At 29.5% G+C, this 26655-nt stretch overlaps 1 protein-coding gene across 2 annotated transcripts in view; it reads left to right on the top strand.

Annotated features, from left to right (window-relative positions):
• The window catches only part of LOC117174631 (integrin alpha-PS2-like), a 316127-nt gene that overhangs the window by 269784 nt on the left and 19688 nt on the right, over positions 1 to 26655 (top strand). The window contains exons 6-8 of one of the 2 annotated variants that reach the window (XM_033363889.1): positions 22478 to 22526; positions 23116 to 23190; positions 26077 to 26255. In XM_033363889.1, coding sequence (XP_033219780.1) covers positions 22478 to 22526; positions 23116 to 23190; positions 26077 to 26255 — 303 coding nt within the window. The remainder of the gene's footprint in view (positions 1 to 22477; positions 22527 to 23115; positions 23191 to 26076; positions 26256 to 26655) is intronic. The other variant, XM_033363890.1, reaches the window with a different exon arrangement.

Below are 26655 nucleotides of genomic sequence, written 5' to 3'. Positions count from 1 at the left end.
ATAAAATTCACATACGTAAAAGAAACTTACTGCACACTTAATAAATTTAGTATGCAAATAACTTCGTAAACGAAATTTAGTATACGTACGTATACTAAAATTGCAAAATTTAATGAATTTAGTAAGCATGTACGAAATTTAATATACCCATGTATACTAAAATTGCAAATATTTCTTACAGTGAGTAGTGGGCTGCTTAGATTGAGATCATATTTACAGTTGTGTGAAAAACGGCTGACCATAGTCAGTCACAGATATGATGTATATCAGGGAGGTCTAAACATTTTTTGGGAAACTTTCATGCATTCAAGCCTCAGATTTGTGTCTATTTCTTTTGGGATTTCCACAAAATAGGAGAGAGCATGACAATTAAAATAATTTACAATTCATTTTTTGGAACACCCTGAGTAATGCTTCTGCCATTTACTTCTTAAGGGCATGTGACACAACTACATACCTATATTACCGACCTCACTTTTTCAGTTTACTGAATGTTTTTTTTTAACCTAAAAACTTTTTTTGTAAATAAAATATCAAGCTGACACTTTGGAAAATGTATTAGAGTAAAATAAAGTACGTTTAGGTACTGCATTTTGGTAGGAACTTCACTGAAAATTATTTCATCTTTTTTCTGAACCTCGACATTTTTTGAACGTTCGAACTTTTTTTATACATAAAATATCGGTCTCAAACTTTGAAAAATACAAGAGCCGAAAGAAAAATACGTTTAAGTAGAAAGCTTAATAATAAAAGATGTAAAAAAATTTCAACTATCAATTCCATCAGCATCAGCCGGTAACGTTGTACACGAAAATATGAATCCTCTAGAGCCTCGTCTAGTGGCCGCCAGGGTTCGTATTTTCATGTACAACGTTACCGGCTGATGCCGATGGAATTGATTATTGAAAATATATTTTTTTTACATCTTTTATTATTAAAATTTGTACTTAAACGTAGTTTTCTTTCGGCTCTTGCATTTCTCAAAGTTTGAGACCGATATTTTAGGCATAAAAAAAGTTCGAACGTTCAAAAAAAAAAAAAATGTCGAGTTTCAGAAAAATGATAAAATAATTTTCAGTGAAGTTCCTACCAAAATTCAGTACCTAAACGTACTTTATTGTACTCTAATACATTTTCCAAAGTTTCAGCTCGATATTTTATTTACAAAAAAAGTTCTTAGGTTCAAAAAAAGATTCAGTGAACTGATAAAGTGAGGTCGGTAATATAGGTATTTAGCTGTGTCACATGCCCTTAATCATCTACAAAAAATTATTGTAAATGCTACAGACATTTTTTAATCATATCTTATGACCTTTAATGTATCAAGAATCTTTGTGCAGCGAATATAGTGGCCCAATGTTGATGTGTTCACCCTATAAATGATGGTAGTATACCTTACTTATTTTAAGGCACCCGGAAATCAATGGCAAATTATACTTCATAAACTGAGGCCAAACGGAGAAGACATTCTGTTTAGTTTTTTTAATATAAAATCTAAAAATAAAGTAGAAAACTCCCGTTGAAAGCCGGTTTTTCGAAGAAAATTCTATTTTGTACCTAATAATCGAAAAAAAATCCGCCGTGTTGGCGGCACTACAATGACACAACCATCGCAGTAGTAGAGTATTCTACTATTTTTCTAAAAAGGGAGTAGAAAAAAAACAGTTGTCTACATCTCTAAAAAATTCATTAATTTTACGAGAAATGGCACGTTACTTCGATAAAAATGCAACGTTTTGGTTTAAAATTCCAGAATTTTGTTAAAATTTTTATTGTTAATAATTCAATAGTTTTGTTGAAAAATCATATTTTTAGTTAGAAAATTCAGCTGTACTCATAGAAAATTTCTTTCTTATTATAAAACTCATATTTCTTATTCAACTATTTGTTAATAATTAGTGATTTTGATTTAAAAATTCATATGTTTTAGTAGAAATTTCTTCTTGGTTAAAACTGCTACTGTTTGCTTGAACATTAACCTTCTCTCTATTTGTTAATCAAATTTTTTTTTAATTTTGATTTTGTACCACTTTATTAAGAAATCATTTTTGATGTACAACATTCATAATTTAGTTGAACAGTCATTTCTTTAGTTAAAAATTCATTTCTTTGGTTGAAGGTTTGACCATTTTGTTAAAAATTAATTTTTTCGCTGAAAATTTATATTTCCTGGTTAAAAATGGAATTTTTAAAGAAAAAAGTATATACGAATATTATCTTTAAAAAATAAAATAAGATTATGTGCAACTTTTGTAATTTTGTCCAAAAATGTAATATGCCGAGACTATATTGTTTGTTTCATTAATGTTAATATAAATTTGCAGTATATATTTGCCTTCAAAATATAATAAATATAAATAAGCAGTCGTTTGTATTAAATTCACTAATATTTTCCTGCTATTTATATTCTCGGGATAAATATAGACTACATGCTTTATATTACAATAAATGTCTCGAAAACATTTTTTAATCTCTTAAAATTTTCAGTTTTTTATGTGTATTCATAGTATTCAAGGAATTTATGGAATTTGAGTAATTCGTAGAATTGAAGGAATTTACGGATTTCAAGTAATTCACAGAATTCTCGGAATGCAAAAAATTCATGAGATTCAAAGAATTCATGGAATTTACGGAATTCACAGAATTGGCGGAATTGAAAGAATTCACGGAAATCATGGACTTCACGGAATCCATGGAATCCATGGAATTCATGGAATTTTTGGAATTAATAGAATTCTCGAAATTCGCAGAATTTTTAAGATTCACGGAAGTCATGGAATGTACTCAATTTAAAGAATTTAAAGAATTGAAGGAATTCACAGAGTTTACGAAATTCAAGTAATTCACCAAATTTCAGGAATTCACAAAATTCAATATATTCATGGAATTCAAGGAAACCACGAAATTCGCGGAATGCATAGAATTCATGGACTTCAACCAATTCCAAAAATTTCTTCAATTCCCTAAATTCCGTGAATTCCTTGAATTTCGTAGATTCTTTGGATTCCTTGAATTCCATAAATTGCATAAATTTCGTGAATTCATAGAACTCCATTAATTCTGCTAATTTTATTATTTTTGTGAATTCCTCCAATACAATTAATTCTGTAACTCAAGTTGATTTCATGAATTCCGTGAATTCCGTGAATTGCAGGAATACTGCGAATTCCATGAATTCCGGAAGTGAACTGAATTTAATGAATTTTCCTAATATTCGTAAATTCCACGGTGACAATCAATTCCGTGACTTCTTAGAATTCCGTGAATTACACTAATTCCGTGAATCCCTTGAATTCTTTGAATTCCGTAAATTCTATTAATTCCTTGAATTCTATGAATTCGGTAAATTCCTTGAATTCTATTAATTCCATGAATTCTATTAATTCCTTGAATACTATTATTATTATATATTTTTGATTCAAAACTTTTACTCGGGTGAAAACCATTATACACCACAGCCACGGACTAATTAAATTGACTGATATGATTAGGATGTTATAAGTCAATCCAATACGATATTTGAAAACTCCTGCAATGATGTTGTAGGTATACAATTACGAGCGGCCGCTAGCGTTGGCGGTGACAGCAGTCACCTCTGGATGGTTTCTTAGAGCTATCATCTTATAAAATACTTATTTATTTATTTTTGTTATTATTATTATTGCTTTATTAGGTCATTTCCCTTTCGGGGTAGGCGTGACTCACTTGGTGGGTAAGGTAGTAATGTGAGGAAGGGGTAATTCCTTGAATTCTATGAATTTCTTGATTTATTCGAATTTCTCGAATTCTATTCCTTGCATTCTAGAAATTTCTTAATTTCTACGAATTCCTTAAATTCTATGAATTTCTTGACTTCTATGTATTTCTTGAATACCATCAATTCCATGAATTCTGTGAATGCCATGAATTCCGCGAATTTCACGAATCAAGTGAATTCTTTGTATTCGAATAAATTCATTGAATTTGATTTATTGCGTGAATTCCTTTAGTTCCTTGAATTTCATTAATTCTGCTAATTCCTTGTGCACTATTTTCCTCTTACAAACGCTTTAATACATGTATTGGAATGCTGGACGGTGACTTCACGATTTACACACTTACAATAGATGTATTGCTATTTCGTCATACCAGTACCGTATTTGCAATTTCACCTTACACTTGTATTGTAAAAGTGTTGTAGAAGTGTTGTAGAATTCCAATCTTTTTAATAGTACAGGGACCTTACGGCTCTACTGGACTTTACGGGAAAAGTAAGGTAACATTATACACTTTTTTCCTGAGTGACAACGCCTTTTTGTCTTTTTCTGTGACTTTGGGAGTAAGGTCAAAGAGTCGCGGTGCATTGGTTTGGCGCCGGAACAGAAGTCACGGTTCGCTGCATCGATGTGTGCATGTGAACCAGTTATCTATATGCTGACATTGTCGTACGACCAGAGGAGAGTCCCATTGTTCGGGCCCGTGCGAACGGCAGCAAGACGCACAAATAATATTTGTGCCTGGCGATAAATAATCCGGGGTCGAAATACACGACCCACGACTGACTTGGCGCCACTTGAAAAGACGCAGGTGCCTTGCCGTGCCTCCTTTCATGGCTCCTGCCTGTACATCCTATCTCAGGTCCTCTGCCTTCATTTTCACTTCACTGTAAATAATCCATTTCTTCTGTCTTTTTTCTTCTTCTTCTTTCTTGCTGCAAAAAATTAATTATTTTAAGACTCTATTGCAAATTATCTTCAATAAATGTCCGAAGACCAGTATGTTAATACATGAAGCCACAGTTGGTCAAGGGCTTTACCATATTTTGAAAAGATGTATTTTAGGAATATGTTCCAAGTACTGAAATTCTTTTGTTAATGATATTTTCCAAAAATATTTAAAAAATATTATTATTATTATTCACAGGGTGGCCGTAGATCAGGGAAAACTCAAGGAATTTTATTGGTCAGGGAAGGTCTGGGAAAAGGTAGGGAATTGACCAAAATCTCGCAATAGGTAGGAAATTTTGATCAGGGACACTTCAAATAACTGTCAATGATAATAAATTTTAATTTTAATTTGGTTTATTCCGATTGCAAAAGATTATATGCTTAAAATGTTACAAGATTAAGATCCTGATCTTTGATTTCGGCTTTCAAAGTTCAACTGAAATATTTCTTGATTAAAAATTCAACTTTTTTTATCATACAAAATTTTTTTGAATACAATTGCGAACTGTTTGGTTAAAAATTAATCTTGTGTGGTTGAAGGTTGACCCACTTTGTTAAAAATTCATGTCTTTGGTTAAAAATTAATTGCTTCAACTAAAAATTTAATTATTCCAATTCAAGATTCATCATTTTAGTTGAAAGCGTATCTCTTTGGTTGAAAGGTGAACTATTTTGTGGAAGATTGATCTTTCTTAATTGAAAATTCAACTACGTGCGTTAAAGTTGAACTACTTTATTAAAAACTAATTGTTTTGGTTGACGGTTTATCTCTTTAATTGTGAATTTAATTATTTGTTTGAATTTTTTTAAATAGAAGACTAATCTTTATGGTTTGAAATTTCGTCTTTCTGGTTAAAAATACAACTATTTGTATGAAAATGAACTTTTCTGTTGAAAATTTAACTGTTTTACCGGAAATTCATCCTTTGGATTGAGAATTCAACATTTTAAATGAAAGTTTTTTCTTTCTTGTCGGATCCACATTTATTTGATGAAAATTCTTTTTTTTTTTATGTGAAATCTTGATTATTTTGTTAAAAATTTTTTTTTTTCACTAAAAATTTAACTTTTCCAATGTTGATTTTAAATTTATATTTGTTGGTTGAAAATTCCACTACTTGTATGAAATATCATATATATTGTAGAAAATTCGGCTTTTTTGGTAGAAATTCATTTTCTTGGTTGAAACTTTGTCTTTCCGATTTAAAAATTAATCTCTTTTGGTTGAAATATCATTTATTACATTTTTTAAAATCATCTTTGAATTATGATAACTCCACTACTTAGTAGAAAATTTCCATTTTTCGCTTAAACTTTCATTTTGGATGAAAATACATCTTTGTTGATGAAACATTTTTTTGCACTGAAAATTTATATTTTCTGGTCAAATAGTCAATAATATTTGAATAGAAAACTTGTCCTTTTGGATTCAAAATTCATCTTTTATTAATGTAATTGTCTTATAAAAAATTCAATTATTTGGTTGAAAAAGCAACTATTTTTGTTTGAATTTTAATCTTTTTTGTTTCAAAATCCAATTATTTGTTTGAAAATTCATTTTGTAAATTAAAAATTCAAAAATTTGATTAAGAATTCAAATATTTGAATGAAAATTTATTTATTTTCTTAAAAATTCACATATTTTGTTCAAAGTCTTCTCATTATATCGAAAATTCAAATGTTTCGTTGAACATTCGTCTATTTGGACTATGCATCCTTTTCGATTGAAATTTTCCCTCTATTTTTTTTCAATTCAACTGTCTTATAAAAAATGAATTATTTGGTAGAAAGTTCAACGATTTTTATTTTAAGCCAAATCTTTTTTGTTTGAAAATTCGACCATTTGGTTGAAAACTCATCTGTTTAGTTCGTAAATTATTTTGTTTGATTAAAAATGCAACTAGTTTTTTGCAAATTTAATTATTTTGGTAAAAATCGCAGTAATTCGTTAAAAAGTAATTTCTGGGTGGAAGATTGAACTGTTTTATTACAAATTTGACCTTTTGTAATAAAAATGCATCTTTTAGTTTTGATATAAATTAAAAAATTACAAAACTTTAATCCGAAATTTTTTTCTGTTTAAAAACGATTCTACGTTAAAAATGTTTAAAGAATAAAATGCTGGTATTTGAATATTAATGGTCAGGGGAAATAAAAAATTTGTCAGGTAAAAACCAGGGAACAATCAAGGAATTTTTTAAATCACGTTCTGCAGCTACCGTATACTCATCAAATTAGGCTTATTCTTTAGACTGTTTCATTTATTATTTTAGAAATAGTTTCGGAAATTTAAATTTTGTACAAGTTCCTGGTCGATAATATAATTAATGTGTGAGTCTGTAATTTTGATACATTATCTCAGACATAAATGGTTTCTGCGTCTATTTAAAAAAATTTTGTTTTGATGAGAAAAACCAGCTTGATAAATTTCAAATGTTTAAAAAGAGCGCCAAAACTCTTATTTTGATTATTTGTATTCATTTTGAGGGCTTCGAAGCCCCGGGCAGAAACCCTCATAGTTTTGTTTGGCTGTTCGTTCGTCCGTCTTACTTTTTTCGTGTGGGGAAGTGAAGGGAGGGGATGTAGTAGAAATTTGTTGGTGAATCGTTGGGATGTAGGCAAAGTGAAGAGTAATAAGAGGATGGAAATTAAGGGAATTAATTGTAAGTTATGGGAAGTGAGTGGGTGGTGTTGATATGTGTAGATGAATAAGGGTAGGGAGCTAGGGTGAAGGGAATGAGAACAGGAGTGGATATGTAATAGGGGGAGTAAGTGTAGAGGTCATATAGATGGTGAGGTAAAAGGTAGTAGAGGAGGGAGAAGTAATGGAAGGTTTAAGAAGTGAAGATGGATGGAGGGTTGATTGAGAATAAAAGAAGGGGTAGTAGGATAAGGGGAGTGAAACGAGGAGTGGACGTTAAGTGGGGGGGGGGGGCAGCTAGTATGAGTGGTGATGTGAAGGGAAGTAGATGAATGAAAAGCAATGGAAGGGTTAGGCAGTGAAGTGGGATGTAGGGATAGTTGAAAAGAGAATAAAGGGAAGGAAGGGGAGGTGTAGATAAAAGTGGATGAGTAAAGGTGGGGAAGTAGGTTAGAGAGTGTGAGAGAAGGAGTGAATATGATGCAGGGGCAGTAAGTGGAGAGGTATTAGGGATGGTCAGGTGAAAGGAAGTAGAGGAGAGAGAAGTAACTGAAAGATTAGGAAGTGAAGGAGGATGTAGAGATCATTGAGAAGGGAAGAAGAGAAAGTGAGGCGGATAGATAATTGTTGGTGAGTAAAGGTGGGGAAGTAAGGTACGGGGAGTATAAAAAAGAAAGAAGGGGAATTGAGTGCTGGGAATCACGTCTGGAGAGGTGAAGTAGACCAAAAGAGGATGAGTATGAGAGTTTATATATTAGAGGAGGAAATTTTAATGGCGTAATTAACGTCCCAATAGGTTACAAGACCCTTTTTTGTAGACGTGTGGCGCCTACTTTGACATGGACATAGGATATCGTAAAGTTGTCGTAAAGATGTCGCAACGATGTCATAAAGACGTCGCCAAATTTTGTGCCCACTGGGTACTCATAAAATGCCTTCTGAATATTTTGGCATCTTTGTAGGGAAATGTCGAACGATGAATGTTTGCATGCATGGAATATCGATGCTTCCCCGGGAATGCGACTTGGCGGGAAATTCAAAAGTTTGAACATCGCAGTGTGCATTCTGGTGATCGGGAGCGCACATGAAGCGCGCGAACAAGAACAGGGGATCTCTGCATGGTGCATGGTACGGAGATTCAGACCGCCATTTAAGGCTCGGACATTTCGTTCTGTCACCGTGTTCCGTGTTCCCTACTTGCTGGGACCACCTACGCGCCCGGTGGTCCCGTTCCTCTCTCGTTCTTTACATCGCTTTATAAACGGCTGGCATTTCTCATGATAAGCAGAGTAAAACAAAGCTAGACACGCTCTTTTCGAGTGCTCACTCGATCTCAAGCCTTACAAACTGCCCTCCCTTTCTTTCATGCCTTTTACTCAACTCTTTTTCTCCCCATTCTCTCTCTCTCTCTCTCTCTCTTTGCATTTTGCAAAACGATAAAAAGAACTGGCGAAAGTCCTACTATATTTAAGGAATGATTTATCTGCAAAAAGCTGTTTAAAATGTTTTGAAACTCTCGAAATATTTGTAAACTTTATAGTAGAGTGTCCTAAAAACACTCAATTTGTTCTATCACGCATTCACTAACCTTCTTCCATTTGATGAAAAAATTAATACGGATTTTTATTTGATTAAAAGAAAAGGTACTAAAAATTTATATAAATAATAATTTTTTTAATAAAATGTCCGAAGGATAGGGCGTAAAATTGTCAAAATGCAAAATTGTTATTGCAACCTATATAAAGGGTAGTTTTTCACGCTAAGGTGTAATATTGTTCTAATTTCGTCAGGTTTTTTTACGGTGTCTGATATCGTCATTTTGTATTTCCTACAAAACTCTTCTTATTTTTACGGCACTCAATATTAAATAATGGTTTTAATAATTGTTGGGTTTTTAAATGTCCCTGGACCCTGACTTGAACTTTTTTTTAAACAAAATAAAATACGCATTTTTTTGCGTGCGTGACAAAAAAATGTCATAAATATCTCGTTTTTCACTTAAATTTTGGTAGAAATTTTTTTTTATTCATTAAAAATCCGTCTTTCGTAGTTAAATATGAAATGTTTTGTTTTCAAATTAAACTGTCTTTTGAAAAACTCATCTTTAAGGTTTGGAAATTTAACTATTTGGTTGAGAATTATACTATTTTTTCAAAAATTCATATTTCTTGGTTGATAATGAAACATTTTGTTCAAAATTCATGTTTTCGGATTTGAAAGTCAATAGTTTTCTAAAAAAATTCGACTTTTTAGCTTGAAAACTCAACTCTATTATTTAAAATTCATCTCTTTTGCCATACAGTGTTTTTTTCGTTGATGAATCAAGGGATGAAAATTAACATTTCTATTCAGTGAAACTACTCTTATTGAGAATTCCTCGTTTTTGGTTGAGTTTGACTTTTCTTGATTTAGAATTAAAACCTTTTTTGGTTAAAATATTAACTATTACATTTTTCTTGCAGAATTGATCTTTTTGGTTGAAGATTCATCACTGTGATTGAATATTATACTATTTTGTTGAAATTTTTATTTTTCTTTGATTGAAAATTAATTTTTTAACTGAAAATTAATTTTGTTTTGTTTAAGATTACACTTTTTTCAAAATTCGTCGTGCTAGTTGAATTCAACTATTGTTTATTTTAAATGAATTTTTTTTAGAATATCAACTTTTTGTTGAGAATTCACCTTTTTGTTGAGAATTCACCTTTTTGGGCTAAAAATACAATTACTGGGTTTAAAGTGGCACTAATTTGTTAATAATGAGAAATTCAACTATTTTCTTGAAAATTCGTTTTGTTTTTGGTAGAAACATAATCTTTATGGTTTGAAATTTCCTCTTTTTCAGTTAAAAATCAATTTGTTGAAAATTCGACTGTTTTACAGAAAATTTATTTTCTAGTTGAAAAAATTAACTCTTTAGTTAAAAATAAACTTTTGTGGTTGAGCATTCAACCATTTGAGTAGAAATTCAATCATTTGGTTATCAATTTAACTGTTTTGTGGAAAATTCAATTATTTTTTTGAAAATGGAACTCCTTAGTAGAAAAGTCAACAATTTTGCTGAAAACTAATTTTTGCAAATTGGAAATTCAATAATTGGGTTAAAAATCTAATTATTTGATTCAAACTTTAATTTTTTCTTTGAAAATTCAAGTAGTTTGTTAAAGTCTTCACTTCTGGTCGAAAATTAAACTTTTTTGTTGAAAATTTGTCTGTCCTTTTGTAGAGAAAATTCTTATTTTTTGTGGAAAATTCAACTATCTTCTAAATAATTTAATTGTTTTTTTTTAAATACAACTGTTTCTGGCCAATGTTTAATCTTTTTATTGTAATTTCAATTATTTGTTTAAAATTTTAACTTCACAGGTTGAAAATTCAAAAAAAGCATTAAAAATTCAAATACTGTATTGAAAATTCAATTATTTTATTGCAAATTTTATTACTTTCTTGAAAATGTAATTATTTCTTTGAAAATTCAAGTAGTTTGTTAAAATTCTTCTCTTCTGGTCGAAAATTTAACTATTTTGTTAAAGATACGCCTATTTGAACAGAGAATTCATCCTGTTTGATTGAAAATTCGTCTTTTTTTGAAAATTTAACTGTCTTTTTAAAAAAATTAAATTATCTGGTTGAGATTGCAATTGTTTTTGGTTTAAGTTTAAAGTGACACTGTATTTTACTTTTTGATGTGTAAATATCTCAGAATCCAAACTGTTTACACATAAATCTGTTGCGGGTCGTACTTTAGGACGATGTATGTACTGATTTTTTTTGTCAAGCATATCTTCATACTCTTCATTTACATGGAGCTACTTTCTGCGTGGGCCCATAATTTTTGTTCCTCGCGTAGGTGCACTCCACAGAGTACACGAGAAAGCATCTCCCATGTAATACCATTGTCCGTTTAACGTCCTCATTGTATTCGTACGAGCTCAAAAAGCAAAATCTTTTTTATTTCCATTCTTGTAGACAGGTCTCTGAGATTTAGGTAGGTAATATAATTCGCGCCATATTCGAAAGGACTTCTGTTTTTACCGCGAATGCCACAGTAGCACGTGGTGATGATGCGCGCGATTATTCCTCCTTGACTTGCTTACGCAGAGGCATTCAAGAGAGGACTCGAGGCTATTTTATGGTAAGCCTTTCTTGAATAAGTCTCGACAGTCCTTTAAGAAAGTAAGTCGACGGGGTATCATTAACATTTAAATGTTTGTGAAGATCTTATTATCCATCTTGTTGCAAATCTGCAGTACCTGCATTTGTAACTCGAGAAGTGATCATCTATAACCTCTAGTAAACTGGGTCAGGGAATTTCACCGACTCTTATGCTTCTATGTGACTTCCGTTTCCTTTTTCTCCTTCTTTCCCACACTCATTCTCGTTTTTTATCTTCTCTAGATTTTTCTAGCTTCTTCATCTAGTCTTCCCCCAGTCTCTCCTTCCCTAAGATCTTATTACTATTCTTTTGTGATCTTTCTTCTCCTACTGTCCTCTCGTAGAACCATCCCATAGATGCTTCCATGTCTCCTCTATCCATTTACATACTCTGCATTTTCTCTTGTCATCCTCTCTTCTTCTCCTTTCCTCTCGTAGAACCATCCCATAGATGCTACATGACACCACTACCTTTTTACGTCCATCTCTTTTCCCCTCATCTTCTTTCGTGGTATTTTGGAAATTCCTCTTTATGGCTTTATACTGTTTTTTTGTATCTTGCTTCCCCTTTCCTCCTCTATCTAGCTATTACTTGCTTTTCTCTAACTCTTTTATCCGATTCTTTATAGTCTGTATATCCTCCATTTACTATTATCGATCTTTAAGAAAAATCATTTCTTCTTCCCATCGCGTTAAGTCTACGTCCCTCTTTCCTCTTCGTTCCGCTACCTGTTTCTTGCCTTTTTTAATTTATTTTTTTAGCTTCTTTTATCACCATACAACCTTTAATTCTCCAGTCTACAAATAAAGCGCATCTAATGTATCTCTTTTCCAACCTCTTGATCTGCTTCCTCTCCTTCCTCTCTTTCTATTTATATCTCCACCCTACAGCCTAATACCGGCCAGGCTATCTTATTAAAGAACCTCATTCCCCTATTCCAATTTTTTAAAATCTAATTTATCCTATTCTCCAAATGTGTTTCACTACCTCTGTAACTTTCTTAATTTTTCCCCTAAATATGTGTTCCATGCTCTGCGTTCACTTTCATGATTGATCCGAGCTATTTTAATTCCTTTACTTCCACTATTTTTACGCCTTTCCATCTCGCTTCCGTTTTTTTGTTACTTCCCCCCCCCCACCTTTTTTAAACCTCATAACTTTTGTTTTATTCGTATTTAGACTTAGTTTTTCCTATCTTATTATTTTTCTGATCCCATAATTAAACCCGCCATTCCTTCCTTATTCTCCGATAACTTCACTGTATCATACACAGGGTTAGCCATTATTGAAAGCAAATTTACATACACTGGAAACTCGATTTGTGCACGGTTTCGGTCTTGGCCTTGGACAAAAATCCAGGGACTCCGAACGTAAACAGGCAGGGTCCGCACGACTTCGCTATACTAAAATCCAGGTTCCAGTGTGTTCATCTTTTATTTTATTTTACTTTATTTTTAATATTTAATTTTTATTATTGATGTCTTTATGAATTTCTTCAATTCTTTTGAAATATTTGAGGGTATTTTGTAAGAATCATAAATTTTATTACAGATAAAAATTATTTGAATTGTAAACAGAGAATTTTTAAGACTTTAGAGTATTTCTTACAAATCCCAAGGAATTTTCTAGAGATCTAAAAAGTTTCAAGAAACTTAAAAAGATTTCAAAGGATTTTAAATACATTTAAGAGGATTCTAAAAGATTTTAAATATTTCAGAGTATTTTAAAATATTTCAAAGAATTTAAAATAAATGTCATCAATTTAAAAGGGATTCCAAAGGATTTCGAAGATTTTAAGGATTTTAAAAAGGCGTTTTGAACAGTTTAAAAGGTTCTCAAAAGATTTCAAAAGTTTTTAAATATTTGTTTATATCTTAAAAGATTTCGAAGAAATTTCAAAATTTCAATGGATTTCAATAAATTAAAGGGATTTCAAAGGATTTCATGTTAATTTTATAACATCCAAGGAATTTTCCAGAGCTTCAAAAAGTTGCAGGTTTTGAAGATTCCAAGCCATTTACAAAATTTAAACATTCTCCTGGAAATTCTAAAGATTTGTATGATTTTGAAGGTTTTAAAAAAATTTCCGTGGGGTTATAAAAAATTTACTATATTTTAAAAAGTTATGGAACGATTTTATGGAGACTTTAAAAGATTCGAAGGGGATTTTGAAAGATTTTTGGGTATTTTAATGTTTCTAATCGATCTTGAAAGCTTTTAAGGTATTTTAATAAATTTTTCAGTATTTCAGAAAGTATAATCATATAGCATGTAATTTCACGGGACTTAAAAATATTGTAATCGATTTCAAATAATTTATTCACAATAATTGAGGGATTTCGTGGGGGTTTACAGAGTTTTTAATATATTCGAGGTATTTCCAAAGATTTGAAAATTTTTAAAGGTTTTTGAATATTTTAAGAGATTTCTAAAGGGTTTCAAATTTTTTCAATAGTTTTAAGGAATTTCAAAAAATTTCAAAAGTTTTAAGGTTTTTTTTTAATACCAAGGAATTTTCCAGAGCTTTCCAAAATTTAAAGGGATGTCCATGGATTTAAAAAGATTTTAAATAGCTTCGGATATTTTAAATACATTTCAATAACTTGAAGTGATTCTAAAGGATTCTATTTTAAAGATTTTGAAAGATCAATTTTAAAAGATTTTTAAAGGTTCTAAGATAGAAATTTCAAAAGATTTCAAAGGATTTGAAATTTTTCGGTAAATTTGAGAAGATTCCAAAGAATTTTAAATTGATTTTAATCATTTTAAGGTGTTTCCGAAGACTTAAAAAATTATTGGGTATTTTAAAATATTCAAAGTTATTTTTAAGAGATTAAAAAAAAATGTCAAGGGATGGCCAATAATTTCAATGATTTTAATTATTTTAATTTAATTTTACTGGATTTCAGAGAACTTTGTCAAAAGAAGTGAGGAATTTTGTAGGTTTTACACATTTTAAAATATTTTTCTCAATTCATTTGTGTTCATTTGGAATTTACACTGATTTCTTAATAAATTATCGTTAATTCTTTCCAATTGTAACAAATTTTTTTATTTGACTTGAATTGTTCTAAAGACACTTATTTCTACTTAATTCAATGGATTCCTTTTCAATTTTTTTTTTTTGATTTTGAATTATTTATCTTAAACTCTAAAAAACTGAGTGAATTTGAAAAACACACTTTGTTTTCTCAAGCATTTCATAAGATATTTTTAAATTTCGCTACTGTTTTCAACTCGCTTTAATTTTTATGAATTTCATCGAGTTCTTTTCATTCCTTATTCCGAAAAAATGTTTTAATTTTAGTTATGGTTTTGGTGATTTCTAAAGACAAATTGATTTAAATTCTTTTTTATTTAATTTTACTTATTTTGAAGTCTTATAAATGTATCCTCAATTCTTAAAACTGGAATTCTTATAAATGTTATCGAACTCTTAGTCATTTTCTGGGTTTGAAATAAATAACAAATTTATAAATGTAATATTGCTTTCATAAAATGTTTATGAAAAATTCAATATTGAAAATGTGACAAGATTAGAATATCGGTCTTTAAATATTAATAGCTAGGGAAAATTAAAAATTAGTCAAAGAAAAATCAGGGAAAGGCAAGGAATTTTTAAAATGAAGTTTTGCGGCAATCCTGAATTTAAAAAAAGATGTTATTCTTTAAAATTTCGTATTTAATTATTTAAAAAAGTATTGGTAAGTAAATTCTTTTATTATTATTATTATTATTATAACATTCAGCCCACCAATGAAGTTATAATATATGAGGTATAATTATGAGAATAATTTAAAATCCGCGCTCTAAATATTTAAGCAATACGTTCGTTCCGCAACACTCCTCCGACCCATGTTGCTGATCAATCTTGCTCACAATCAGCCCAGGTGAAGAGCTTCACAAAGTCATTGCCTACTTAATATATAATTGAAAATTGTATACATTTTTAAGTTATTGATAAAAAATGCTTCAAACCGTTTTATTAACCGGGGTTCTTATTGTACAGAAACGTATTTTTGATCTGAAAAATTGTTTTCGTTTGCTTCAAAACTTTAAATCATAGTTTAATAGTCAGAAGGTTTGTCCTTGCATCTATGAGTAATATAACATCCGTATTACCTCGTTCCTGCTGTGCCGAACTGATTGTCAGCAACCATTAATGGTAAGGCGTATATCATCCAAGAATGGAGTAATTTTTGCAGTCTTATTTTCTGCGGTTGTATTTATAGCTATATATAGTTTGAAAAAATACTCACCGTTATCATTGGGAAGACGTAAATGTCTATCAAGACACAGCGTAGAAGCAATTTACCGAGTCACGCGTACTTCACGTACTTCAAAAAGCAAAATGCTTAAGCGAAAATGAAGCACCAAATAAGAAATAACAGTTTTTGAAATAAAAAAAGGTGCTATTAAAACTAAACATGACTGCAAGTTCAATCATAGAAGTTATTGCATTTTACTTTTTTAAATTGTAAGCTATTATTTTATGGTAATTTTTATTATACTTTTTATGTTACTAAAAAAGAATTCATCTACTTGCGTCCAAATAGTTAAACTTTCAAGCAAAAGGGACGAATTTTCCCTAAAATAATGAAACTTATAAATAACTGCTTAATTTAATAATAATAATAATAATCTGAGAAGATTGTTTCAAAATCAACCACAGACAGTTCAATTATCAACCCAAAAAGACTAATTTTTTCGAGGACAGTTGAATCTTTTACAAAAAATTCATTTTTAACCAAGACTTTTTTATGATAAAAATGAATTTTCAATCCAAAGAAGCAATTTTTAACAAAACCATTGGAATTTTCGGGCAAAAAATATGACTTCTAAATCAAAAATATAATAGCAGCCTTTTTAATTAAAAATAATTAACCTTTGACCAAAAATATGCTTTTTCTACCAAAAGATGAATTTTCAATCACAGTGTACAATTTTTTTTATCCAAAAAGATGAATATTCAAGGAAACAGTTGAATTTTTAACCAAAAAAGATGAGTTTTCTAAGAAAAGATCAATTTTCTTCAAAATACATGAATTTTATACCATCCAATTGTTTTTAACCAAAATGTTGAATCTTTAAACAAATAGATGATTTTTCAGAAAAAAGATTTATTTTCTACCCAAAAGAAGGGATTCACGTCAAGGCAGTTAATTTTTAATCAAGAAAGATGAATTTTCTGCCAAATAGTTTAATTTTCAACTATGAAAGATGAGTTTTCAACCTAAATTTTCGTTAAAATTACAGATAAAAAAATTTATTGTTATGATGAAAAATAACTAATTTTCAAAAAAATTGTTGAATTTTTAACTATGGAAGATGAGTTTTTAACCTACATTTTCGTTAAAATTTCAGATTGAAAAATTAATTGTTATTAAAGAAAACTAATTTTTTTTGAAATTGTTGAATCTTCGATCAAAGCAAATTCATTTCTAACCAAAGAAAAAACACATTAATTTTCAAACAAATAATTCAATTTAAACTAAGAAGAATCAATGTGCAATCATAAATGGAATAGTTACATTTTCAGTTATATTTATTCTGAAAAAAGAGTTATAAACAAAATTATGAATCTTCAATTTAAAAAAATGAGTTTTGAACAGAAGAATTCAACACTTAAACTCATACTTAAATGTTTCACTAACTAGATCATTTTTCAATCAAGAAGATTAATTTTCTTCCAAAAAAATACGAAATTTCAACAAAATACATGAATTTTCTACCAAATAGTTGAATTTTTAACTAAAAGAAATATATTTTCAACCATAAATATATTAGTTACATTTTCATTTTAAAAAATTAATTCTGAAAAAAAAATAATTTTGAACAAAATTATAAATCTTCAATTTAAAAAAATGAGTTTTAGACAGAAGAATTCAACACTTAAACTCATACTTAAATGTTTCACTAACTAGATCATTTTTCAATCAAGAAGATTAATTTTCTTCCAAAAAAATACGAAATTTCAACAAAATACATGAATTTTCTACCAAATAGTTGAATTTTTAACTAAAAGAAATATATTTTCAACCATAAATATAATAGTTACATTTTCATTTTAAAAAATTAATTCTGAAAAAAAAAATAATTTTGAACAAAATTATAAATCTTCAATTTAAAAAAATGAGTTTTAAACAGAAGAATTCAACACTTAAGCTCATACTTAAATTTTTCACTAACTAGATAATTTTTCAATCAAGAAGATTAATTTTCTTCCAAAAAAATACGAAATTTCAACAAAATACACGAATTTTCTACCAAATAGTTGAATTTTTAACTAAAAGAAATATATTTTCAACCATAAATATAATAGTTACATTTTCATTTTAAAAAATTAATTCTGAAAAAAAATAATTTTGAACAAAATTATAAATCTTCAATTTAAAAAAATGAGTTTTGAACAGAAGAATTCAACACTTAAGCTCATACTTAAATTTTTCACTAACTAGATGATTTTTCAATCAAGAAGATTAATTTTCTTCCAAGAAATACGAATTTTCAACAAAATACATGAATTGTCTACCAAATAGTTAAATTTTTTATTTTCAACGATAAATATAATAGTTAAATTTTCATTTTAAAAACTTAATTCTAAAAAAAACTAATTTTAATCAAATCACTGAATTTCAAACTAAACTTATAAATCTTTAACAAACAAAAATTAATTTTTTACAAAGAAAGTTCAATATTCAACCAACTTGTTGAATTTTCTACCGAAGGAGACAAAATTGCAACAAAATTCATCAATTTCGAACGATAAATGTACGAATTTTTATTTTTTTTTAATTTCAAAAAAATAGATGGATTTTTAATTGAAAAGAATAAACTTTTTTGACTAATAAAATAAATTTATAACAAAGAAGTTCCATGTTCAAACTAGCACTTGAACTTATGACCAGAAATGTTGACTTTTTAACAAAATACTTGTATTTTCAAGATATAATTAAATTTGTCATTAAAAGTAGAATTTTTTAACCAAAAAAGATGATTTTTTTACCCAAAATGTAATAGTTAACTTTTGTGCAAAAAAATTAACTGTTAAACTTAAATAGTTATATTTATTTCTTAAGTTTTATCAAGTCTGTTCAAATTGTCGCGGAAAACAACACGAAAATGTAAAAGCTTCTTGAAACCCGAGAGAAAAAAAAATATTCTTTAAAAATAGGGAAAGGAGGGGACAGGTATAATTATTCCCTGGTATTATTTTTCTTTGTCTACTCGTATGTATTAATAATATTAAGCTATTAATACATTTGCTTTGTCTGTGAAAAATTCTTCTCCGTTGAGTTTCGAACCCTTGTCCTTAGATTGCCGGTCTGGTACTCTTACTCTAAAATAAAAATTAGATTTTACCACAAGGATGGAATCAACTAAACGTATACAAAATTGTAAATTTCCTCGAGATTCACTTGTAGAAGTTTGTGAAAAATGAATCTCGACCAATCCGTAACTGAGTGGACCGACAATCTAACAATCTGGGTTCGAATCCCAACAGAGCTAGGGAAAATTTTTTCACAGACTAACAAAATGTATTATTACTTCAGTGATAATAATACATACTAATAGATCAATAGAAATAAATTCGGAAAATGTTATTATTGAACTGTAATGTGCGAAGCCACCTTTCGCAAAATTCGCAATAATTTATTAAAATTCATCATCAGGAAAACTAAAAAACTTTGTCTAAATTCGTGACATTACTTCCACTGACCACCCTGTTATCAGAAGCTTTTTTGTGTGCCCCCCCCCCCCCTATAAAATTGGTAACGTAGTTTATGGACAGCCCCTAAAAAGCTAGTGACTTGCTGATTTGCGAGACATGACATGCACTTTTGTTCGAATTAATTTTTCTTTGCGAGGGTAGTGCATGTAACATGTTGATTGCAGATTAAAGAGACGTAACTTCAAGTGAGTTCGAGAATCGAGACATGAGAAGAGGAGATAGAAAGAAAGTGATGTCGGTTTGCCGTTCGTCTCGAGTGGCACTTAAGGTTTTCTCACACAGATTAACCTACGTCAAACACCCTCCGCTAGCGATATTCTTCAATGCGACTTTAATAAATGCATTTTGCGCCTAAAGACCCTTTCACGTGATTACGAAACATGACTTATGCGAAATTACAGTTTCAATCGTTTATCAACGTCCAAAGACCCTGTCTATTCCTTTTCATTTCCTTAAAATACCTCGCTTCGCATTATAGCGCAAATCGAATCGAGTAAAGTCTTGCAGTCTCTTTTTCGCAATTATTCAGTCATTAAGGCCATGTGACGAGAGGGTCACGTGACCAGATTCCTACCTTACCCTCACTTTTTTTATTTCCCAACTTATTTTCACACGAAGCGCCACATCGAGTTGAAAATTTGGGATAATAAATAAGAAGAACTAAGAAAGGTGGGCCTGGTCCTAAATTTTAATAATTATGGAAAAAGCAGAAAAATTATTTACAACATAAAACTTTTTCCTTAATTATACAAATTTAGGACCAGTCCCACCGCTCTTAGTGCTTCTTGTTTAGTATCCCAAATTTTCAACTCGATGTGGCGTTTCGTATGAAAATAAGGTGGCAAATAAAAAAAGTGGCGGTAAGGTAGGAATCTGGTCACGTGACCCACTCATCACATGGCCTTAAATCAGTAACTGGTCGGGTATTATCTTGTTATAGTAGGAGAGTCAACGACACTGGACCGTGCGTCGTCGCACAGTGGAGGGAAATGCACGTTTTTCGTTCAAAACTTTCCAGAGCCTTCAATTTTGGTCCGTGTTTAAATTTTATTTTTGAATTAAAGTTCATTAAATTCTGAAGAACTTGTCGCTCCGAACTTTTGTCTCTTATATTTGTTTATTAATCATTTTTCCACTTAAACTATGGAAAAATTGTAATTTTTTACTTAACAATTTTCGACGCTTTAATAACTGATTAGGTAAACTTTATATTGTCCTAAATGAATGTTTAAGAAATCATCGAATACATGTAATTTGTTCATTATTCCATTTATTTGTTATGAACCAATTTTATGAACAATTTAGCAAATCGTCTCATTATCGGTAAACAAATCTGTTTGCTAAAAGTGCTTTATATTAATGTAGTGATGGCATCGAATTACAAAACTAATTGAAAAGTTTATAATAACCATTATTTTAAACAATTTTTGTGGCAGAATATTAATATTTAAGATGTTTTTCAAATGATAATTTCCTTTAATCACCAGAATAGCTTGAGGTATTCCTTAACATGATAAATATTTATTAATATTTGATGTAATATAACAATTTAAATTTTTATAAACAAATTTTAAATTTTGGCCCTTTCGCATAGAAAAAAAATTGTTTTGCACAGAAAATGTTTTGAGCTGTTGGACGAATGACTGCTAGTTACAACAAAATTTTAAGAGAACAATAACCATTGTTATAAATAATTCTCGTGATAAAATATTCAAATTTAAGGTTTTTTCGAATTTTAATTTTCTTTAATCGGTAGAATGACGATGGATATTCCTAAAAAATGTATATCTGATAAAAATTAGTAAAATATAGCAACTTAAATGTTTATAAACAAGTTAGATAAACAAATTCCAAATGTTGGCAGTTTCACTTGGAAAAAGTCGGGTTTGAGTGGAAAAATTATTAATAAACAAAAAGAGGACACAAAAGTTCGGAGCGTCAAGCTCTTTAAAATTTAATGAACTATGGTTTTTAAAAAATTAAAAATCGGGCCAAACTTGAAGGCTCTGGACATTTTTGAATGAAAAAACAAAAAAAAATTTTGGTTGAAACTTCATGATTGATTAAAAATTTGACTTTTCCATTTTTAGTTGAAAATTCATCTTTTTTCGTTTCAAAATTCATCACATTCGGTACGAATTTCATCTCTTCTTTTTTCTGCAGCTATTAAATTTTTTAGAGTATTCAACTTCATAGGTTGAAAATTGAAATATTTTGCTAGAAATGTAATTATTTTTTTAAAAATCCAACTTTTAGCTCGAAAAATCATATATTATATTTTTCATTGAGAATTGATCTTTTTTGGTTGAAGCATCTGTTCAATTTTTTTTTTAATTTATCTCATTTAGTTGAATATTTTAATACTTTGTTGAATGTTAAACTATTTTGTTAATAAAATTTTTTTAATTGAAAATTAACCTCTTTTTGTAGGAATCTCATTTTTTTGTGAAAACACAACTGTTTGACTAAAAATTAGTCTGACTTTAATTAAAATTCAAATATTTGATATTGAAAATTCATATTTTTTAAATGAAAATGAACTTTTTGGATGAAAATTCATCTTTTCGAGTTTCAAAGTCAATTGTTTTCAAAAACATTTAACTTTTTAGCTTAAAAGCTAAACTCTTTTGTACAAAATTCATCTCTTTTCATTACATTTTTTTAATGTTCAACTATACATGTACTTCGCTGAAAATGCAATATATTTTGACTTGAAATCTTAGGTATTTAAATCGTTTCAGATTCAATTAAATTTTTTAAAATGAATTTAAAAGAACTGAATCTCCTTTTATTCCCCTATTTTCCTGAAAAATATTTCCCCTGTTTTGAGACTATTTTGGGCTGTCAAGTCTGGAATTATTTTTAAAAGTCTGACAAAATAAAGTTTGAGAAGTTAAGTGAAAATTGAAGTCAATGAGTATTAAAATCTTATTAATCATAAGATTATAATTAACTTTTTTTCAAAGGAAATGAAACAATGCATATTTTTTTTGTTTGATAAATAAAATTTATTATATTAAAAAGTTTTTATTTTTTATTTATTGTATTTATTTTGTATTAGTGATTTTATTTGTTCAATTATTAAAAAATATATTTAATGTATATTTTAGGCTCTGCTTAAAGATATAATTATTAAATATGATTTTTAATAAAAATTTTTTTTTAAGGAGTCATTAATTTCTTATCCAAGATGTATGAATATTGTTCATTAGTTTAAAACATCAAATTTGTATTTGTTTCAGGATGGAAAGAGACTTTTCATCGGGGCTCCAGGAAGCTGGTATTGGCAAGGTAAGTTTCCAATTCATAATTATTATCTACACTCTTTAAATTGTGAATACAGAACAAAGTTTCGGGATCTAATTTATTTTCGTCAGATTGCAAGTAAATATGAACATTAAATATAAATTTAAAGTTTAGCTAGTAAAGCTTTCGATTTTAAATCTTTAATGTAGATAAATCTTCAGATTTTAAAACATTCTTTTTTTCTAAGTTTTAACTTCCAAACAACATTGCACACCAGAACCCCGATTTCGTAACTCCCGGTTTTATAATTCCTACAATTTCTGGCCCACACGTTTCTCAGGGCAGGGAGAGAGAAGGTTGCGACTCTCGCCTCGGAAGGGCCGCAGTACGCGAGTACTCCGTCGAGTATATTACGCAATATTATGCATTTCAATTGAAAACTGTTCAGGCGGCCCTGTTGTTTACGTATCGATTCCTCCGATTTGGTAACAAGACCAGAGTGAGGCTACTCCAGAAACTGTTGCTAAATCGGGATTCTGGTGTAATTGCAAAAAAATGTAAATACATCCCAGGAAGGAAGAATTTAAATTATGCATATGAAAAATTGAGAACATTTTTATTAAAAATATTTCAGGTCAGCTGTATTCGATGGACAGTCAAACGATGTTCGAATTTTGCCCTGATGATACCCGATTAGTTGCTCCTAAAGGTACCAAGAGTTTTCAGGTCTCCCTTGAGTTATTATCGCTTATCTTTCCCCACCTTTTCCATTTTGTTTTTTACATTTTTTATTTTTGAAATCATGTGCATATTAACACGTAATGCTCAACACTCTTTACTGGAGATCCGTGATTTTGAAATTTTGAAAATATACAAATTCGTATTTTGCAAATTTAAATTTATTTAAATGTAAACGTATAGTATAGAACAAATGGATAATTTGGATATCATTTAAAAACAATGAAAAAAATTATTTTCCACCTAGTGGTCGCCATAAGATGTTGAGCAGTACAAAAATCATCACCCCTTGTTACTTGCTTGGCAGTGCCGCTAATAATGATTAATTATTAATCAATACAAGGTTATTTGGCTTTTTCATTCGAGCGGATGTAGACCATCATTAACACCTGCTAATACAAAAATAATCATCGATTTTGAAAACGAATACTTTGTTTCGTTTGTATGTTACATTACACTTTTTGGGCCATGCAGCTTGTAGTTTGTAGTTTACAGTTTATTTTTCCTTATTTTCCGCAACCAATATTTATAGCCACTCAGGATGCATCCTTTAACTGCGAGGCCTCCATTCCATACCGCTCCACGCCACGTTTGGTCAGTGTACACCGCCTAGTGGGAATGTACTCCGTCTAGTGATATTGTACTCCGCCTTATGAATATGTGGAATAAAGTACCGCTGGGCGGTGTCCATTGCAACTAGGCGGTGTACACTGTCTAAACGTGACGTGGAGCGGTATGGAATGAAGCCATCGATATTGTTTTTCTTAAAGTTAAATTCAATTAATATAATCTAATGCTAATAAATTTTTTTACTATGACTTATTAATATTTCTGAAGCCTATAAAGTGTGGGGTAATGTGAGAACGACTTTTTTTGCACTTTTACATTGGTCGAGAGTTCGATTTTCGTTTTTCGATTTACTAAATTATTTTTTTAACCTCTTAAACATTTAATTAAATGACTGCCAGGTGAGTCGAGGGTGGCCATATCTAACTGGTGTTGGCCCGCTTTTTACAGCTTCGTCAGAAGCAGTGCTGCAGTAACCAGGAGAGAAAAAGAAAGCTGTTTCGCCGTAATGAATACCATAATATTGCAATGAATAATGCCGTAATATTAATTTATTAATTATTAATATAATTAATAATGTCGTATTAAACACTCAATTACGATGTTGAGACCAACATCGGTGGCTAATTAGTTTTAGAAGGATTAATTAGAAATTAGAAACGCCTCAGCAATGACAAATATTTTAAGCGCATTTTAATATTTAATATCTATGGTGTTCTTTCGTTTTAGCGAGAGATTGAAGCAAATTCGCTTTCCATGGCTGCGATTTCGATTTTTGATTACATTTTTTTAAAGTTCATTGTTTATGGGATCAATAATTTATTTCTTAAAGATGGTATGGTTCTACCTATTGATTTGAATGTGTGACCATCCCATCAAGAATTAGATTAAAATATTTAGATATGGTTGGTATTAGCAGACTTCACACTCTTTCCCCTATTCCACTTTTTGAAGAATTCTCGTTTTTTCATGTTTCTTTAAACAATTTCCTTTTTTTTGTTAAATGCATTCCTAATTAAGAGAATCCAGCAGTAATAAAATTTGTAGAAAATTCAACTGCTTTATTGGACTTTTGTCTCTGTGGATAAAAACCTGTTACTTTTGGATTTAACTATTTTTAATTATTATGTTGAAAATCCAACCATTTTCTTAAAATTTTAAATACTTAGTTGAAGGTTCAACTAATTAGAACTATTTACTTTTAAATTGACTTTTTTTTAATTCAAATTTTTGGGTTGAAAATTTAAAAATTTTGTTTTTCAACAATTTTGATGAAAAATCGTCTTTCTGGTTTAAATATTCATCTAAGAAGGATTAAAATTGTACTATTTGCCTAAAAAATTAAACTATCTGGTTAAAATTTAACTTCTTTTTTTGCTGAAAGTTAAAGTTTTCGGCTTCAAAATTGAAAAATTTGTTGTTTCAAAGAATTTGTTGAAAATTCGTCTGTTTTTCTTGAAAATTCGTCATTTTGATCAGAAGATTCATATATTTTCAGGTTAAAAATTTTACTGTTTAAAAAAATTCGTGTTTTAGCTTGAATTTTCGAATTAAAAATTGAACAATTTGGTTTTTCAACAATTTTGTTGAAAGTTCGTCTTTTTGATTTGAAAATTTATCTTTGCAGGGTCAAAGTTCAACTATTTATTTAAAATTCATCTTTTTTTTGTTGAAAATTCATATTTTTTGGTGGAAAATTTAACTATTTTGTTGAAAAATTTGCCCTTGAAAATTCGCATTTCACTGATTAGTTAAAAAATAAATTTTCTGTTGAAAAATGATCTTTTTTGTTTAAAATTTATATTTTCGGATTGAAAATGCAACTGTTTTGCAGAAAATTTGCGTTTTTAACTTGCTGGGTTGAAACTTATTTTTTTCGCTTGAAAATTTACTATTTAATTGAAAATTCATCTTTCTTGATTGAAAATAAGCTTATTTGTAGAAAAATAATTTTTTTCGGGTTCAAAAGTAAAATTTTTTCAAAAATCTTCGACGTTTAAAATTAAAAACTGAACCCTTTATTAAAAATTCATCATTTGAGTTGGAAATTAATCTCTTTTGGTAGAAAACTTTAAAAATCTATTTTTTTTAAACACTCTTATTTCTCCAATTTTGAGAGCTATCATTTTTTACTGTGGAGTCTGTAATAGATGATCAGAATCGGAAATAAAAATGACCAAACTCAAGTTTATTTTCGAAATCGCATTCGATGAGACATACGGAATAAATGAGGTGGCATAAAGATTTCTGAATCTCATTCTAAATTTAATTCACCCAAATTGATTCACAGGACAGCTATATTCCATGAGTAGCCTCGACAATCGAACGAAAGTGTTGATGACGAAAGAAGGAAGTCCTCTAGATGATGACAGCTATATGGGATATTCGGTAACATCTGGAGATTATCAAGGAATTGGACAGAGTGATGTGGCTGTTGGAATTCCTCGTGGAAACAGACTTATGGGCCAGGTATAATCAAAAAAAATTTTTAATCAAGAATTAATTAAGAAATTATTAATGAATAATTAATCCAAAATCAAGTGAGAGCGTTTAAGGCTCTCAAAACATTCGGATTTCCGCCAGATCCATAATACGTCTAAAAGAATAGATTGTTTATTGTCATATTTTAACCACAGAATTTAAATGCAATTATATTGGTCGGAACATACAGATTTTAAAAAAAAATGTTCTTCTTTTTTTCTTTTCTAATTGAAAATTGAGTGTTTTTTTGCACCTGTAAAATGCAACATGCTAGCCATTGTGTTTGCCGGGCTACAGTCCTCCGGTCTAGTTTCAAGTGGCATAACATCTGGAAGTAGCGCGTAAAAAATAAATAATAAATACAGGTATAAAATTCAGATTGCCAAAG

Source organism: Belonocnema kinseyi, chromosome 6, assembly GCF_010883055.1.
Source record: "Belonocnema kinseyi isolate 2016_QV_RU_SX_M_011 chromosome 6, B_treatae_v1, whole genome shotgun sequence".
NCBI lineage: Eukaryota > Metazoa > Arthropoda > Insecta > Hymenoptera > Cynipidae > Belonocnema > Belonocnema kinseyi.
Note: the sequence above shows the minus strand (reverse complement) of the source record. Positions and strands in the feature narration are given on the sequence as shown.